We start from the raw sequence: 19798 nt of genomic DNA on the forward strand, positions 1-19798 counted from the left end.
AAATAATAAAAGATAAATTACCAAAATAATCTTCAAATTCTTAAACCAAATAGTCCTTGAGAGAAATAGGATGAAAACTTAATTTTAAAGGTTGAATTACCATCTCTATTTTTTACAGGTCCAAATATTAAGTTTTTTTTTTTTGTAATCTAAATAATAAAAATTTTATGCGAAAAAAAAAATATCCCACGATCACAATTGTTAAATTTCTTAAGATTAAGATAATTGAGTGATAAAATTCCGTAGTTCTTTTGGAAAGTTGTTCCTTCATTAATGCGAGCTATAGCTTTATCAGTGTAGAATAGTACAACTTGCAAGAAATAACAAAAAAAATATTCACTGCCATTCACGATATAACAAAAAGAAACTACAGTTCATATGGTTCCAAAATTCCAGGGCTTCATGAACATAAATTTTTCCATAAAACATAAAACAAGATGACATAAGGAAACAAATTCCTACTTAGAAAAGCAAAAATCATTGGCATAAATGGGTTACAGATCTTCAGTTTTTGCTATCAATGTCCTCACTGATCATTCACTTCTTGGCTTTCTTAGCTCCCCTACAGTAGTCCAGAAAATTTTCTATCAGTCCTGTTAATAGAGATCAATAAAACAAGAAAAAAATATAATGTTTCTTACTCAGCCTGTTGAGGTGCTACCGCTGCCTTCTCTCCAGGCCCCTACGGTTCCATAACACATGTCAGCTAAAAGCACAACTAATCAAACAAAGAAAATTCCCAAAATTCCAACCATTCATTTGCATTGCTACTCAACTATCCACAAACAAGAAGAAAGATTTAAGTATCAAAGACTGCTAGATATCTTGGCACTAAGTTCTCCAAACAAGTGTCATTCAAGGATTTGGTAACACAATGTACTTAGTTTACCATTTAAACCAACCAAGGTCACTTTTCTGAACTTAAAGAGGATGGTATTAAGTTAAAATAACTGTTTTTAATATAATGACAATCACCTGCGCAAGACGCTCTTCTCTTCTGGCCAACTTTCTTTCCCTGCTTGCCTTGTTCTTAGCACGCTTGGCCTCAAATTGGTCAGAAAGAGTTTTTTCTCTAGCTTTCTCAGCCTTGGATTTGTGGATACTTTCCATGAGGACACGCTTATTCTTAAAAACATTACCTTTAACCTTCATGTACATATCATGGTACATGTGCTTATCAATCTTCTTAGACTCCCTGTACTTGCGGAGCAAACGCCTGAGAACACGCATTCTCCTCATCCATAGGACTTTTGTGGGCAGTCTGGCCTCCCTGGTACCCTTGCGCTTACCTGAAAGCATTCAAAGTACTAAATAAGGCAGAAGCATACAACAGAAATGATACAATTCAATCAAGAAAGGCCTGGTGATTGCTAGGATAATCATCAATGTATACCATATCCAGAGTGACGTCCTTTCCTCTTGGCCTCTTTCATTCTGCGAGCACGAGAACGAGAGTGAATCTTTGTTGGCTTCCTGATGATGAAACCATCCTTCACCAATTTCCTAATATTTTGCCCTGCATTCAACAACAGCAATGCACAATTAAAAAATGGACAGAGCCCAACATAAACCAAAAACTGACCACATATGCATATAGAAATAAAACTAGCGCAATAGAGGCATTGATAATCAAATTATAAAGCAACAAAAGACATACCAAAAACAATAAATTTAGCTTATTATTAATCTGCCTACAAACTTTAATTACATGCTTCATCAAGCAACGTTGCAGACTAACTAGCATCTCAACAGGAACCGTAGCTTATCTTATACGGTACAGCTTAATCCATAAGCAAGCTATTCCAGTTTGGTTACCACATAATCTCCATAGTTTATCTCAAAAACAAACAATAAAATATCAAAAACTCAACAAGAAACTACTCAATAACGCAACGTAGTTCTTATAAAATGATCTCTTAATCGTAACATTTTCTAACCATGAATTAACGAAAATTAAATTCTCAATACGCTATAAACGTCAACTCCAAACAAAATTATTGCACCATGCAACACATAACATAAACAAGACCTCTTCAATCAGGTACAAAATCAATTAAGCTCATAGATCCACTCTATATGATAAATTCGATTAACATAATTAGACCATATAAACCCACAAATGAGAAGAGGAAATGGACAAATTGAAGAGGAAAATAAAAGAACAAGAACTTACTGGAGTTGGCCATGGATATTTCGTTGACTTCATTAGGGTCCAGCCAGACCTTGCCACGCCCACACTTGAGGACGCTAGCGGCGAGCCGCTTCTGAAGCTTCAACGACACCATTTTTGTTTTTTCTATGTACCTCTCCCCCTCGTTGGGTGGCCGACACGGGAATTTGCGGGTGAAGTATTAGGCGGCTTTTATATCACTGGGAACCAATTAATCGGGGTTAGGGTTTTAAAGCAGTAACATGTGGTGGGCCAAATAATGACCGAGCGGTTTGCTGTGGATTGGTTTGGCCCATTTTATTCCAACACAAATTTTAGACTAAAAATATTAAAATAACCAAAGGCTGGACTATTAGGCCCAATATAAGCCCATAGAAATCAGGTAATACCCTATTACGGAATCCCAAGCCAAGAAACCCCATGAATTTTTCCATTCCAGGCCCAGGTAATATTCAACGGTCGTATCAAAATCTGGCGCCCGTGCATAACCGCCAAACACAAGCCTATGTCATACATTGGGTGGATTCAAATTGCATCAAATTTGAATATTTTCTATCTCAAATTTAATTTAAATAAAAAAATATTTGACTCAAATTTGATTTGAGTTTAAATTAAATTTATTATTCAAATTCATGATTTGAATTTATGACTCAAATTTATAATTTAAATTTATGACTCATTGATAAAATGACGATGTTTAATAATTATTTAACATAATTTAAATAAAGCTACAAGTTAAATTCAATTTGAATTGAACTATCTATTCAATTTGTAAATCAAACTAAATGGAATTCTTTATAACTTAAATTTAATTTAATTTAAAAAGGAACTGGGTATTTTAAATCAAATTTAATTCATATTTAAAATTAATAAATTTAAATTAACTAATTTGTGTACCCGAACCAACTTAGGTCGGGTTCAGCCTTGGTCACAACAAACCCGCGTTATTTATCCTTGCATTGCGCATTCACTTCAGTACTGCTCGATTTAGAGACGACTTCGATTTTTTTTTTTTTTTTTTTTTGTTTCCGATTTCCCCTCAATTTCCGCGGGAAATTTTATATTCACTTATCTAACAAACACTAACAGTCTTCTCGGCTGATCTAATTCTCGAGCATGGACATTGCTCTTCTGTCCGACACCGTATCACTCGCCACATCGCCAACAGTAGGATTAGCGAAATTTATTCTACGCCAACCCTACATACTTTCCTCCGCGATTCTCCCGATGGCTGCTCTGGCGCTGCCGCCTGTTAAATCCAGTCCGCGTAGAACGGCCAGTCGAACACTTATCCGCAGAAGAGGAGATCGTTCAGCGGAGGCGATGATTCCGAGGAAGACGGAAGAGGCGACGGGGTTTTCGGCGGTGCTTGTGATGATGGATTGTTTGGTGGAGGTGGTTATGGTGGGAGGAGGTGGAACTCTGATGGATTTGGAGGGCAAAATTGGGATGAATCATTGCGGTGGTCGTCAAATGATCTTGCGTTTAATTTTGTTTTTGAGGTGATTTATTGGTCTGCATTATCGAATTGCGTGCATTTCACGTTCAAAAAGGTAATGAGGATCGTGGCTGATGGTGAGAGACAAGTTTCCCCTTTGAGCGACTTCAGTTTGTTACTTGCAATCGTTTATATATTTAACTGGATAGTTACGAACTCTCTGTATAAATTTAACTGACAGTTAATTGTACATATTGTATATATCTGAATCAATTCTCTACATCGATTTATAATTGCTTTGGTGGTTAAATTGATTTGAATATGTTTTGTAGTCAATTACTTTATTGTTCATGGTCATGATGTGCATAATCTTAAGTGTTAGTAGAGTGGTGAAACCTTTGGTTTGATTCTATAAGATCTGAGGTTGGATACATAGGTCCACATTCTAGCAAATAGTTATATAGATGTAGTTAATTTGCGTTTTAATCTTAAAGGCTGATGGATTTTGTTTGCTTGGACTGTTTGAATATCAATTTCAGAACTTTTAGATAGAAATAGAAATATATGTTTAGTTGTGATAGGAATTGTGCAAGCATTGTGGTGAAATAGTGGTTTATTTGAGAATGTTGCATTTAACATTGTCATAGAACAATAGAGCTTTTATGACTAGAAAATGATATGTTTGTTTATTTTGAAGTTGTATCAATTGTTTGAATGTTTATTAATTTGTGGTTTTGTTTTGTAAATTCAGAAGTGTTTAGAGGAGCTATCTGCCACTGAATTGGGGTATGCCCTTTTGTTATCATGGCTGAAAGCTACATTTACAACCATGACCCATTATTCATTGTTGAACAACTAAACTCATTTGCATTTTTCTTTCTCAGAAGCAAAGTACCTATTGCATTGATGTCCTGCCACTTGGGCGCCTACTTCATGTCCATTCTTATGCACAGGAATTGACAACTTTATGGCATCATAGTTTCTCATTTGTCATTCTGTCAGTTATACATTTATCATTGTACTTTTTACTGGACTTTGGACTTTTCTCATCTTCTTTTGCATTCGATATTCATTTCTTCTTGTATCTTCTGATGACTCACTTGTCAATACCCTTATTTTAATTGTGCATTAATTAACGATAGTGGAGAGTACATGAAAAAAGAAAATAATAACTTCTATTAAGTAAATAGTTTGATATGTCTGATTTTTGTTATTATTGTGTACTACACTTATTATGAACTATTGCTCTGTCCATCGTTTTTTCATTAGATTAAATAGTTGATTTATTTTCTGTATATGCTAGTAACGTTAAAATGAGTTTTTATTCTTATAGTATGGGAGGCTTTATTTGTCAGTTTCCTATCTACTAAATAAGTTGTGTCAAATCAAGGGACATACTGTCATTTTACCTTTGCAATTCATGTAGGGAGGCCAGGTAAGCCCCCAGGGAGCATGTTGAATATTCGGGATGCAATTACGGTTATTTGGCAGTTTTGAAGTGGCAAATATGCTGATTAACAGTACTTAGATAGTTATTGCCATCGTTTAGAATGCAGTACTGGCCATCCAGTGGTCTTTTTTGACCAGAATCAGAACTGAAGTTAAGGACAACTTCTGCTGAAAAGGTTTGAGTTTAGTGATAGGTTTGTTTGAATTAGACCTTTACTATAGTTACTGCCATTGATTGACAATTCTTGTCATGTTGAGACTTCAGCAATTTGGACATCACATAGATTAGTATTGGCAGCATGAGATTGAGAAAGATTGATGAAATGTTTTCTTTCAGATTCATGTTTGTACAACTGATGATGAAATTGGACTGGGTCATGTTGATGCCCTCACCTGTCAAGGTAAAGACTCATTCTTTTCACTGAAGCTGTCAGAAATGCATTTATATCTGCTTGCGTTGAATATCTGATAAGCATGTAATTACAATTGGCATAGCAAAACCGTTAATGTAAATTGCATTTACTTTCTCCTAGTCTGTTATTGGCTCTTGAAAATGGAAATTTGCTAAGATAAATCCAATGTTTTCAAAATGAGATGGTTGGTTTGATCGAATCAATAGTCAAAATGACAAATAATTTAAATAATTATTAAAAATAATATTTAAAATAATTTTATATGATTAAACATTAAATATATAAATCAAGTTTAATTGGGGTTTTATTTGGTAAATAGCGATAGAGCTGTTTTGAGCAATTGGATCGTGATTTAATATAATCCAACTGTGAAATAGTTTCCATTTTGCTTAACAGATGATTGTTCAATTAGTAGATCTATGGGTTTAATTTGATTTTAAAACCATGGTTAAAACAACTTATAATTTCATTGTTTTAGTATTTGGATTGTATTTTGTGACTCATTCATTAATTTAGATTGAAACTGGTTTCTTTGCAATGTTAGCTATTGTAGTCGCATTTGATTTGCAACATTAAATACCGAGAGCATGTATTGATGGAGCTGCTGCTATTTGTATGCAAAAAATTATTGCGGTTTGTCTGGGAGATAAGACTGGACATCCATCTGACCTCCCACAAACGATTACTTGAACAATAATTTTTGTTGCAACTTGTTGGATTTTATAATGACTCTGATTTATTATAACTTACAAATGTTGAGTGAATGTATCTCGAATGACGTCCTAATCTTGTATATATCTAGTTCTTGCTAATAACTGAATCAGATAAGAATTTTATCCTGAGTGGAAATTAACGAGGTCAGGAAGCTGAAAGGACGCCACCTCTTAAATGCATGAATTTATGGTAAGTGCTTTTTTTTATACTTAAATTAGAGCAATTCATTGGGTACTAAAAAATGAAGCCCAAGTGGCATTTGTGGGTCCTTATTTCATCCAGTAATCTGCTAAAATTTTTCCAAATGTTGTAATAATAGATGGGCCCCCTTTGGATTTGTATGGTGATCCACATTTAGTTTGGTTCATGCACTTCTACTGACGATAATCATTTTTTTTGAATTATTCCATCGGCTGTCTCACCAACCTATCAATTTCATTTGACTTCCTTTTTCAAAAAAGTTGTTTTGTACTGATTCCCCCACTGTTAAAATCTAATTAGATTTTGTGAAGATTATGACACAATTTTCACATGATTTGTCAATTCATTTTTGAAAATGACAGATTCTTTTGTCCGTATTAAAGAATATACTTTCAAAAATGTTATATTTATTGGGTTTTTAAGTATTTAATTAATTATTTGATTTTAAATATATAATTAAATATTTAAATAATAAATTATATATTATTAAATATTATTTTATTTTTAATTTAAAATTATTGTATTATATAATATGATTAAATATTCAAACATAAATTCTCCTAACTTTTTGTACATTTTATGTGACCATCATTCTTAAATATAGTTCCCCTTATATTATATAGAGTTACTTCGTATTAATAGAAGTAGGAACAAATCCCTTACTTCACACTCAAATTACAACAAAAAAAATATCTTTAAAAAATGGGTTATTATCATTAGTCAGATTTAAATAAGAGTTTTAGTTTAATAGCTTAATTTATGTTAGATTTTAATGATAATTTTTATTTAATCAATAATACTGTATATTTTATAAATAATATTTTTTTATTGATAATATTATTTATTTTATTTATGATATTATTCATTTTGATTTAAATTCAATCTTAATCCTGATTAGGAGGTCTCTTTTAATGTTAATTTGGAAAACTTTACAAACTAGATGATTTCAAAATTGACAAACAATTGCAGAAATAGTGAAAGTAGCTTAAAAGAAAATGCAGACAAAAAAACAGTGCATGCATTTATGGTGTGGATCTTTCTCGGTGACTTCAAATCAAATCAATCTCTTTACCTTAATTAATTACCAGTAAAGTTTAAAGCAGATTTTCAAAGTAAATTTTAATTATCGTGTTGAACATCATCTGAGATCATAATGAAATATAGCAACTTGTATAAATTGCATAGTAGCTTTAATCGCTTACGTCAAAACCCTTTTAAGCCTTTTTGAAGAAATTAGTGGCCTGCAGTGCTGATCACTGTACTAATATCCATCCTATAGTGCCTCCAATATTATACAAAGCGGTTACACTTTCCAAGCTTCACTGCCTGGTATGAAATATATGATTTGATTTTTCTTATATTTGGTTGTAATTATTCTTCATGCTAGAGTTATAAGTCCATAAAAAGTTATACATGAATATTCTAGTGGCAATCTTCATCTGTAAGTGCAATACAATTATACATATGTTTGGATATACACCCTTAGGTGGATAGAATTATGATGAGAAAACCAATGATAACTTGATCATGAAAGTCTTATGAGCGTATATAATAGTTAATCTAAAAACATCAATAGCCTTAATATTATCTTAACTTAAGACATAAATAATGTGATAAAACTATCATAGCATTGAATGATTTATTGAAATGTAGTGATAAATCTCATATATCGAGGTTGTTAATGTCAACCTGGTGTGACACATGAATATATGTTAACTATATATCTATTGAACTTGTCTGTCAAAAATATTTTATATAGATAGTAACACCAATGTCTTTGAAATAAATTTTTGAATACATAATGATGCATGTGATCTCTAGATTTAAGATCACTCGGAACATTTTTGTGTACTAATTGACCTAGTTTGCTATTAGTCTAATGTAGTCTTTTTCAAAAGGCTATTAGATTGGTTATATTGAAAAGTATAGTAAGGTTACAGTAAATCAACAAAGAATTTACCATTCTAGTATGAGAGCAATTATTTTACTATGTTGCTTGGTTATGATAACACTAAAATCTATGACTATAATGAACAAAACATTTATGTTAAGTGTAAGTAGAGGTAGGCACTACATATGCTCATTTGTTTTGATGAGATATTGATTGATGAAATGACTTGAGTACACAATAATCGTACCATTGAATGTTTAATATTAGTCTTATATTGATTTTTAATTGGTTGAGTAATCACGATGTTTTGTTTGAGTTCGTTAATGGATTGTGAATAAATGATTAATTAATTATAGATTAATCTTGAATTTATTCACTATCAACACGATAAGGAATCTATGGGTCACACATAATAGGGGGTTAATAGTCATGATTAAAAGACTGTAAATTAATTATATATAAAGTGAATCACACTTAAATACTATAATTTTAAGCTCTATTAATGAGTAAATATGAATCCAGTCATATCATAATAGATTTCTTTTTTATTGTTAGACCTAAATGTGTAAGACATATTAAGGGCTAACTAGTAATAAACCTAAAGTTTAGAGGTTTTAATATACTTATTAAAAGATGGATTAAAGTCTAACTACACGAAGAGTGAATCACCCAAGTCATCCCAAAGATAGTAAATTTAGATCTCTAAAAATATGCTTTAATATTTAGGAAAAGATATTAAGGACCTTTGTATTGCCTAATTAACCAAAGTCAAGGGTGGACTAAATGATTGGATTAGGGGTTATGATTTATCATAAACCTTATGAGATTTTAGAACCCTAGTTGTCCAGCATCAATATCAAGAGGGAAAATTTTCTCTTATATTCCTTTGATCCATTCACCAAATTCAAGGAACTTTTATACTATGGATCCAGGGCAAAACTCTACAGGAAGGAGCCTTTAAACGCATATTTGTTTGCAAAAACCTTTTATTCTATGTATAATAACCCTTAGATCCTATCGGGGTTGTTTTATGATCAAATTTTTGTTGATATATGTGGTTTCCATTGCCATTCTCTCTAGAATAGGAATCGCAAAACACAAATAGTGATATTTGAGCTATAAGGTGTTTTGTTATGCATATAATACAATTTTGAGTGGATGGTGTATTTGTTCGAACATATATTGTTTAGATTTGTTTGTATGATCGTTATATATAATATGCTATAAAATTTGTTTTAATTTTATTTAGATATGTTAAATTTAATTATTGGTTTATTGTTAATTTATAAAATTGAGGGTTGTATCTCATTCGATCTCGTATTGTCGCATGATCCCATGTTATTATACAATTTGTCGCATAATAATTGATTAGGAGGTCTCTTGGGTGTAACAACACCCACACTCTAAGGTTAGAAATGTTTTTCATTAGTATTTTGATTATATACGAACTGACATAGGTTAAGGACTTTAAATTAATGTTTAAATTAAATTTTTAAATTGATGAACAGTTGTATATGAAAGGTGCACATCCATTCATCTAAACCCACATTAGCATATTGGATATATGAGTGTAGATTGAATATTTTTAAACAAGATGCTCGACTGTGCAACCCATTATGGGAAAAGTCTTTATAATCAATATGTTATCGTTCATTATTGGAAATTATATTTCATATTTTCTAGAATCATATTTATTCGATTTTGAGAGATTAGAGTTAGGGAAGGTCTGATCAATTTTCTGATGAAGTAAGGGAGTTTTTTGGCAAGCTCTTTAACAAGGAAAGAGGAAGAGAATTGACATCAAAGTCTCCTTGCATAGACAACCAAGTAAGTAGGCTGACTGAATTATGTTTCTCAGTTTCGAGTGATGATCATGTATATTGATTAAATAAGATACATGTATTAAAATGAAAATTGAAGTAATATCTTCTTAGATAGTAGGTAATACATGTATTAATCAATTAATAACTATCCCCGTTTAGATTCTATCTTGTATTTCAAATATCAAACTTTTGTTTTTTAGGGTTCATCTCTACCCTATCTTGGATGACTGAGAATGCTTGCATGTGCACAATATCTATCTCATCAATGGTGAAAGTAGACACATTTATCATTTTTCTAAATCATTATTCTATGTTGATCGAATTAGGCTGAAACAAGAATTTGATACTCTAATCATATAACTCATCTCAAAGGCTATTAATATCATGTTTTGTCTTATTGTGATTGTCAATTGACAGACTCTCGATTTTAACATATCATACTATAAACGTCAATTGATGAACTCTTTATATCATTACATATCTTATGCTAATCAATAAATCTAGTCTTGACATATATAATAATGGATATAAATCGACGAACTATCTCATTACCCTATTTAGGGGTATAAGCTTATGTCACATATACATGTTTTCGTGGGTAGTGTCTCATCTGATATTCAACAAAATCCTTTTCCCTCACATATATCATCAAGATACATGAACCTAACATGTGTTTTACAAATCTTTATATCCTTGTCACCTAATCAACCAACCAGAAATTATATTTTTTTTATCATCTCATAATTTATCTCATCTTAAGAATATATTTTCTAAGTTTATCCTCTCGAGCCTAAGATAAGAATTATCTTATCTTGGAACTCCATCTAGTTTTCACCTAGTATACATACCTCTATTTTTCATTATGTATATACATGATTTAATTTTTGTATATTATATTTTCATAGATTTGATAATAATTAATCCATTTATTCTTTATATTTTCATGTGATTAGAAATTTTCCAGGGCCTATATTATAATTAATTATTGTTATACAACTCTTCTTGAGTAATAAACAATTAAATTCCCGATCGTTGGAACTTTACAAAAATTGGAAAAAAGTCTGAAATTATTCTCACATAAAGCGATGAGAATATGCCTCATGCATGAATCAAAATGGCAATCTTGTACACGCACCGACAATTTTGAAAACAACAATGCATTTATATTATAAAAAGACGAAAGAAGAAAAAGAAATGGAGTCTTTTTCTGCATGCAACAGGAAGCACTAGCTCTGGCTGACCATCTCTATCTATGCTTATTACCTCTCGAGAATTTACAGTACACAATATTACTAGCTTTTGAATCCAAGTCCCACATTAAACCATAAAAACAGAGAAGAACCACATGTACTATTGCAAAACTATTTGCTTTTCATCCCATGATCTCATCCCTAATACCTTGGAAGTTGATCCTCATGATGATGATGATGATTTTGCTGATCAACAACAGGTGCCATCACCGCATCATCCATCATCCAGAACTCGTTTGAGTCGCACGAACTGTGTCCACTCATCTGCTGAGTTGTTGGTGCCAGCCCCAGGAGTGACTCCAAGCTCGAGATTTGCTGTTTCAGCTCCAACTCGTTATTCTGCACCACCTCATTCGTTTGATAAAACTCGTTTTCAAACCCGAAATCCACGTACGGTGCTTGTGGTAAGATTGCCTGGGTCAACTCAGGTGGTGAAATGCAGCGTTTCTTAGACGGAGGTTCAGCTTGAGGTGGTGGTGGTTGTTCAGGAAAGTTGAGCTTGGCCTTGTCGCCACGTATGCGCTTGGCGGCTTCATCGTAGGCTCTGGCGGCTTCTTCGGCTGTGTTGTAGGTACCGAGCCAGACTCGAGCTCCTTTGTGAGGATCTCTGATTTCAGCTGCCCACTTCCCCCATGGCCTCTGCCTTATTCCTCTGTACACGTGCTTCCGAGCTCGTTGAGTCTTTGGTTTATCCTCCATCTGCGTCTTCTTTTCACCATTTTCGTTCCTCACTATATATTGTATTAGAAAAACAAAATTAAAAAAAAAAAAAAAGTATTCTTTTCAGAGGAATATAACTTTTTTTCTGAGAAAATATGAATGAAATTATAAATTTATGGGCTGATCAAGATTTCATATTTGATTCTGGATCTGCCATATCCAAGAAAGGCAACTAACAAGAGAAACATAATTAAATGCAACTGTAACTTTAATAAACAATCTAGAAGATCAAACAAAACAAAATGAAACAACGATATAAACAGACATTTTTACAGCATCAAATCACAGAAATTATCAAAGAGCGGCTAAGAATATCGAACCTTTAAAGTTAAATGTTAAAAAAACTCAGATAAAAAAAGAAATATTACCTTGGTCAGGCTTTTGAGCTTCAAACTGTTTAGCGTAGTCCAAGCCCAAGAGGTCTGAATTGGCGTCAAGTTCCGACCATAAGTCTTCCGCTGTCAATTTCCGGTCACGTTTCAGATCAACGAAGTCGGAAATAATGGCACCGCCACACATCTTTTCTCTGTGGTACTTTAAAAAGAAAGCAAAGAGAGAGAAGAAAGAAATTATGCTGTCTTCGTAATGTGAGAGAGAAGGTCTCCTCTCCTGCTATATCATATTATATATATAGGCTCTTAAATTTCTAGAACCGAGGGCGGGCAGTAACTTTTTCTGGATTTAAAATTGCTTTTGATGATCAGACGGTGGAGGGAAGATCGTCAAAGTAAAATCAACGCAAAAGGGATTGTAATGTGACCGTGCGATTATGGGGAAAACTAGAAGCATGTGGAAGTGGGCTATGTTTATGATGACGTGGCGGGTAGTGATTGGTGGAGGAAATGAAGGTTCTATAATTTGCTTGACGAGTTTGTTGTAACGTACGTTACGTTACAGGATGAATAGCTACAAAATTTAACGGAAGGAAGGGCTGGCCATTTTTGAATGGGGCTTTTATAATTTGACCTTAAATTTAGGGAATAATTACAATGAAGCCATTGACTGGCAGTTGAGTCTTTGACAAATGGAATGGCAGGCTTCTCAGGCATTAAATGGGCTTTGCCAGAAATAATTACTGTGTATGGGTTTTATTAAAGATTGAACACATGTCTCTCTCTCGTTCAGTTTCATGTATTATAATCCTACCCTATACGCTGTACATATTAAAATTTCAGACGCCAATCACCTAAAATTTTAAAATTTAAATACTTGCTTATAAGTTAATTTTTATTAAAAATTTTAATTATAATTAAAATAAAATAATTATTTATTAAAAAATTTTAAAATATAAAGTTTTATCATATTTTTTTTTCAGATTTAAAAATTTCATAATTTTTTCTCACTCAAAATTTAAAAAATGATTATTTTCTTTAAATCTCAAGGTTTTCTTTCTTTTCTTTCTGATGATGGTGACAAGTTGAAGAAGAGAACAAGAGATGACGGTATCTTTGACATAATCACCATTTTTTTTTGGACGGAGATCAATCTTCGACATTCTCTTTTGAAAATTGAAAACGTCAAAATCTCTGACCACCATATGAAGAGACGAGCATCTAGAAATTGAAGCATCTCTTTGTCGTGTAAAAATCTTCCAAATGATGCTCAACTCTTTGTCTAGTACCTATAATCGTCTCTTTTTCATGTAAAGGGATTCGAGATTTGGAAAATCTCTAGAAGAGCGTGTCAAAGATACGAAAATCATCTCTTCTCTTTATGGGCAAAGATATGGAGATCTTCGTTGTCTTCTCTTTTCTTCATGGTCGCAGTAGGTCTTTTAAGGTTGAAAAAGAGAGATTGTTGGTGGCGGGAGAAGTGAAGAAAAAAACTCTAGGGTTTTCAAACTAGAAAACTTTAGACGAAAGTAAAATTATTAGTTTTTAAAACTTAGAAGAGAGGTGAAATTATATATTTTTTTAATTTTAATATTAAAATAACGATTTTAATTTTAACCATAACTAAAAATTTTAACAAAAATTACCTTATAGGTGAGATTTAAAATTTTTGAAAGTTGACAGGTGTGAGTTTAGAATTTTACTATACCTTAGGTAAGAATAAGTTTTTCGGCTAAATTTTAAGTGTGTTTCTAATATTTTCAAAAATAATAGTGGGTTAATTATAATTTTTGATTATTTTATTTTTTAAAAGATATGATATATAATATGATATAAAAATTAAGTTTTGAAATATAATACCATATAGATTTTGACTAGCATGATCAAGAGCTTCTTATGTATGAAAGTAGGAGGAAGCATGGGGTTGGTTGCTTGAGGATAATATTAATATTGCATTGCATCATGAATAAAAGAAAATGGGCCGAAATGTTGCAGGATTTTAGGAAGCAAGTAAAGCCTGAAGATGCGAAGAGAGAAACGCTTTCTGCTTCCGCTTCCGCTTCCTCAAGCGTAATACTCAGAAACTTTTCTTCTGTGACTGTGACAACTTACACCCGGTTCAAGGGGGTTTTCCCATCCTCTCTTTAAACAGCGCCTCAGTGCTCTGTCTTCCACCTCAATCAAATCATCTGCATTTGACTGACATTTCTTGTTGAGCAAGTAATTTAAGGAATATTCGTAGCGTATTAATTTAATTTGCTAATATATATATTTTTTAATTGACCAAAACACTACTTTGATGAATTAACGAATTTCTGTCTTCCAAATTTCAAACAAAGACAAAATTTTCATTTGATACCGACTTTCCTTAATAAATTTTGTTTAATTTTTTATTAAAATTATTAGATTATCATTAATATTTAATGTAAATATCAAATTATTAATTCAAAAAAAAAAAGAAAGAAAGATGGGTGATCATTTGACTTTTTGAAACATAAAGGTAAAAATTTGTCTTTTAAACAAACCTTTTGCTGGAAATAATCTTTTGGCCTTTTTCATATTTTTATGACGAAAGAGTTTTTTTGTATTACAAAAATACAAATGTACTCCCTATCAATCAATCAACTTTTAGTTGCTTATATTTTTCTCACAATCAAACAATGACAAACTCTTGTGATTCTTTTTTGTCGTTTTTGCTTTCAAAGTTGCCAATACTATTACTCCGTTGGTAACAGCCTACAAAAAGACCAGCCAAACGGCTGATTTCAATTAGGGCAAAAGACTATTTCCCACCCAAAATTTACCTTAATTTCAAAATGACATCACGGTAGTTAAGGCTAGATTTAAGTCGAGCTCAAACTCGTTTGAGCTTAAACTCAACTCGATTTACAAAAATGGAGCTTAAGCTTTAGCTCAGGCTTGTCGAGCTCGTTACAAATAAACTCAAACTTTAATTAACTCGTTATTAAAACAACGTTGTTTTAATACATATTGATAAAAAATATATTGTTTTGTATCAATTTTTTTAATTTGTGAGTCTAACAAATAACGCAAGCTCGAGCTCTCTCAAGCTCATTTGGGACTGACTTATTTCGAACTCGTTCAAACCAAATTCGATTCGAATCTAGCCTAGTGGTAGTTCAAAAACTTTCCTATAAACTAATTTTTGTTAGAGATAAGAGTAAAATCATCATTTTATTACTAAACACTAAAAATTTATATCATTTTCTCCCGTAAGTTTAAAAAACTAATATTTCCCCCTATAATTAAACATTGAAAAATTGCATTCCCTTGCCCCCCGCACTCCCTGGGTTTCAATTTTTCGAGTGAACTAGAATCTGGCAACTGCAGAGGAGAAGTGTTGACAAAGTTCCATAGAAAAGAAGCTTCCTCCATTGACGTTTCTAGATGAACCTTCGTCGTCGATGATTCTGGACAATTGATGCATCGTCTAGAGGCATCAATGAAGGAAACTTCTTCTTTGCCAAACTTCATCAACGCTCCTCTTTTGTGACGATTGGATTCCGATTCACATGAAAAATTGAAACCCTAGGGGGGAAATTCAATTTTTCAAAGTTTAATTATGAGAGAAATTATTAGTTTTTTAAATTTAATGAGAAAAATGATATAAAATTTGAGGATTTTAAGGTTTAGTGATAAAATAATGATTTTACCCTTGTCTCTAATAGAAAATTCTAATAAAAGTTAATCCATAAATAGGTATTTGGTTTTTACATTGTCGCATATATGTTTTTGAGATTGCATTAAAACTTGGGTGGGAAATAGTCCTTTGGCGTTTCAATTATCACTAAAATTTGGTGTTTGTGGGTAAAGTGCCCAAACATCAGGACTTATGCAACTAAGATAAGTTTGCACCTTTTAAACATCTATGCTCAGGCTCAGCCCAATACCTTCTATTTATCATGATTCATGGTTGCGGCTGCCTCTGTTGCTTTGCTATAAGGTCTGACTTTGTTGTCTCCAATCTTATCAACAATTGACTTCATCTTCATCAGCCAGTATCAGGTCAGCCTATTTACAAATCTCATTTTTGTTTAGATTTTTACCTCTATCTGATACTTTTGATGGATGTCTCTTCAACTCTTCAGAATTTCTCTCAACCTTCTATTTCCTTCTGATGTGCTTTCATCTGAGACCAAATTGTCTTTGCCTATTACATGGGCTCTTTCTATCATCAACAGCTTCAATTATTTTGCAACTGCAGAGCTCTGAGATTCAATCTACTCTGAAATATTAAATAAAGTCCGAGATACTGTCAAAGGAACAAACGAAAACAAGAAGGCAATAGATTTAATAGTTCCATATCTATGAAAAATACAGTACACTTGCCAATCCATTTGTGAATTTTGAACAATAAAAAATCATTTCCAGTCAATAAACAACAAAAGATATGAAACACATCATACATGTAAAATCCTTCAGAATTACACAACTATTATATGAAATCCACAGATCATGAAAATTCTTATAATTCCCCACAACTTCTTATAGTAAGAAGGGAAAAAGTATTGAGCAAAATAAAGGAGCTAATACAAACAAAAAATAATCCCAAAACCTTTCTAGTCCACCATTTTTGTCAAGCGATGAATGGTACTTCTTGCAATCCGGTTGATAGGATCAATCTTCAGAACAGTTCTCAGGTCTTCAGCCCCAAGTTTATACTTTTCCATGCTTTCATACAGAAGCGCACGCTGTACAAGAACAGATACATTTCCTTCATCTTGTTCTAGCACCTGCACAGAAAAAATAAAACCAATAAGCCTCAAACAAATGATGGTCAGAAAAGATATAGGACAATAAATTATTATCTGCATATATGGGAACAACACAAGAATTTGAATCACTCTGCTGATTACCATTGTTTAAATCAGCCCTAGTCAGTTAGCATTAATAGAACTAATTATTGAATAGAAACTGAAAAAAACAAAACGCTATTCCAATTAAAAATTAATACAAGCCTCAAACAGGCAACGGGCACAACATCCGCACTGAGAAATGGTCTATTTAAGCTCCCTGAGAGTAAGTGAGCAACAAACTAATCATCAATCAAACCTTTCAAACCGAGCAGGGCGAAGCTTTTAATTGATTTGAAAAGCCGGTAACTTAAGAATCATCCACAATCTAGTTCATCGACACCTGAATTCTACTGCTAAAATTTCTCAATATTATTAATATTCATAGATTGAATACTGACAAAATAGTAGCCAGCCAATTCTTCAGCCGCTAATGACCAATAAGAATTTTGTGATATTATAACTTGATGACCACAACATGGGAGTTGATCAGATGATTCAAAACCCAACACATACCTGCAAATTCCTATTAGCAAGCTAAACAATTATATTTAAGTTAAAAATTAAAGTTCTGAACAAACTGTTAGAAATAATGAAGCTAAAGGAAAGAGATGATTGATAATACCTTTGAACAGTCAGCCACGGCTTTCTTATATTCCCCAACTTCTTTATAACATGAAGCCCTAATTGATAGTACCTCCTTTGTAGCATTCTTATCACCTGATTTCTCAAAAAGAATAACAGCCCAAGACAGCCACTTAATGGCATCAGCATATTGGCCTGCCTTCTGATTATCTATACCCTTGTTCTTTGCAGCAGCACCAGTTACCCCAGCTGGAGGAGGAGGCAGTCCTTCAAGTTCAGTGGTAGCACCGCCACTATCGTTTCCTCCTCCAAAATTGGAATCCAATCCCCAATCATCTTCTGAGAACTGCTGCCCTCCATCAGACACAGTAGCAGCACTTCCTGTTGCAGCTGAGGATGAGGAAAAGAATATGTCAAGTGGATCACCACCTGTACTTTGACTTTGACCAGAGGACTTATTCTGAGAACCATGATCCTTGAATGCCCCAAAATCAGAGCCCAAATTTGATCCCATAAAATCATTATTACTTGAAGCAACACCACTTGAAGGAAATGGTGTTGTGCTAGCTTTAGAGGCATTCTGGAACTCTCCAAAAGAATCAACACCACCACTGTTATTATTCCCTTTACTAGCTGAATTAAGACTACCCGATTGCTTTGACCCCAGATCAAACAAGGAACCAAATGGATCCTTATTAGCACTCATCCCATTTCCAGTCATGCTCTTCATTGCCGGACCCCCAAGATTTGAATTCTCTGTAACTTTGGCATTAACATTAACATTAACATTCACATTACAACTGCCACCACTATTAAATCCACCAGTATAGCTCCCAAAACTTTCTCCAGACCCCCAATTTCCACTACTTTTGGATGCATTACTAGTTTTAGGTAATGAATCAGCCAAATTCCCCATTGAATATGAACTCTTATTCGATGCCACTGGTGCTGCATTTTTCAAAGGAACATTACTATTACTCTTACCATGACCTAAAGCAGAGCTAACAAGATCACCAAACAAATTCGGATTCTTATCAACTATCCCAATCCCAGAACTGGATTTTGCCGCGCTTGAAGGGGCCCAACTCTTGCCATGTATATCACCCACCATTGAAGTGGGTGCATTTTGTAACCCGGGCAGAGTCGAATGACTCGGCGCCGGTTGATGAGTCCACGATGGCTTGTTTGGCTGCCGCGTGGGCTTTGATTGAGTGTGTGTAGTTGTCGACGATGAATATGAAGATTGAAACGACGAGGTGGTTCTGTCTTTTTGGTCATAAAGTGACTTGGGCTGACCTGACCCGAGGCCGAGATCGAGATCAAAATTGAAGTTACTGAATGAACCGGGTGTTGATCCTTTAGGTTTTCCGTAATTGGAATTCATGCTTTATTGTTTAAATTATAAATTTGATTTACAAAAATAAAAAAATGAAATGAAATGAAATGAAATAGTGTGAATTGTAGATCTGGTTTAGCTAGAACACATACCTTGTAAAAGGAGATCTCGAGAAATGGAGACAGGGAGGATATCTGCTAGGAGAGAAGGTGGGGAATTTGGCCAACGTTTGAGGTGATTAATTTTGTGCAGAGACAAAATGGTGATTAGGCCCATTTGAAAAGGCATATTTGTAAAATGAATTCATTTCTTTGAATTATATTATATTTTTACAATTTGATTCAATTTCCCACCCAGAGTTTGATGTAATTCTTCTCCCACCCATCAATTTTAAAAACTCCAGGTCTTATTTATAAATAAAAAAATTTTAATTAGATATAAGAAAAAATTATCATTTTAATAATAATAATAAAAAATATATAATTTATTAAATTTTCTTTTAAATTTCAAAAATGAATAATTTTATTATTATCTAAAATATTTTAGTTTTTTCCATGTATAAATGTATCTCGAGGATATGCATACAGTAATAGTACTGCCCAACATAAAATCTTCATATTTAAATATTTTTCTTGTCTAATTTGCCTCGCTCGCCAAATGAT

At 32.9% G+C, this 19798-nt stretch overlaps 4 protein-coding genes across 5 annotated transcripts; 1 reads left to right on the forward strand and 3 right to left on the reverse strand.

Moving 5' to 3' along the window:
* Window positions 1–321: 321 nt before the first annotated feature.
* Window positions 322–2369, reverse strand: LOC123210341 (60S ribosomal protein L19-2). Its single transcript, XM_044628637.1, has 5 exons — window positions 2174–2369; window positions 1394–1516; window positions 976–1289; window positions 642–682; window positions 322–562 (listed from the first exon to the last, which is right to left on the reverse strand). The coding sequence occupies exons 1-5, from the start codon at window positions 2283–2285 to the stop codon at window positions 538–540; spliced, it is 615 nt and encodes a 204-aa protein (XP_044484572.1). The 5' UTR covers window positions 2286–2369; the 3' UTR covers window positions 322–537.
* A 917-nt stretch (window positions 2370–3286) lies between these two features.
* Window positions 3287–4703, forward strand: LOC123211592. The gene is made up of 4 exons (XM_044630393.1): window positions 3287–3337; window positions 3442–3723; window positions 4360–4394; window positions 4493–4703. Exons 1-4 carry the CDS (start codon window positions 3287–3289, stop codon window positions 4566–4568), a joined length of 444 nt encoding a protein of 147 aa, XP_044486328.1. The 3' UTR covers window positions 4569–4703.
* A 6537-nt stretch (window positions 4704–11240) lies between these two features.
* Window positions 11241–12693, reverse strand: LOC123210483 (ethylene-responsive transcription factor RAP2-3-like). Its single transcript, XM_044628863.1, has 2 exons — window positions 12438–12693; window positions 11241–12080 (listed from the first exon to the last, which is right to left on the reverse strand). Exons 1-2 carry the CDS (start codon window positions 12586–12588, stop codon window positions 11491–11493), a joined length of 741 nt encoding a protein of 246 aa, XP_044484798.1. The 5' UTR covers window positions 12589–12693; the 3' UTR covers window positions 11241–11490.
* A 3479-nt stretch (window positions 12694–16172) lies between these two features.
* LOC123211329 (hyphally regulated cell wall protein 3-like) lies at window positions 16173–19396 on the reverse strand. Of its 2 annotated transcripts, XM_044629983.1 has the most exons (3): window positions 17841–19396; window positions 16978–17155; window positions 16173–16647 (listed from the first exon to the last, which is right to left on the reverse strand). In XM_044629983.1, exons 1-2 carry the CDS (start codon window positions 19182–19184, stop codon window positions 16982–16984), a joined length of 1518 nt encoding a protein of 505 aa, XP_044485918.1. In that variant the 5' UTR covers window positions 19185–19396; the 3' UTR covers window positions 16173–16647; window positions 16978–16981. The 2 variants fall into 2 exon arrangements, with proteins under 2 accessions (XP_044485918.1, XP_044485917.1); XM_044629982.1 differs by lacking the exon at window positions 16173–16647 and having other exon boundaries at window positions 16699–17155.
* Window positions 19397–19798: the final 402 nt, after the last annotated feature.

Source organism: Mangifera indica, chromosome 3 (assembly GCF_011075055.1).
Source record: "Mangifera indica cultivar Alphonso chromosome 3, CATAS_Mindica_2.1, whole genome shotgun sequence".
Taxonomy (NCBI): domain Eukaryota; kingdom Viridiplantae; phylum Streptophyta; class Magnoliopsida; order Sapindales; family Anacardiaceae; genus Mangifera; species Mangifera indica.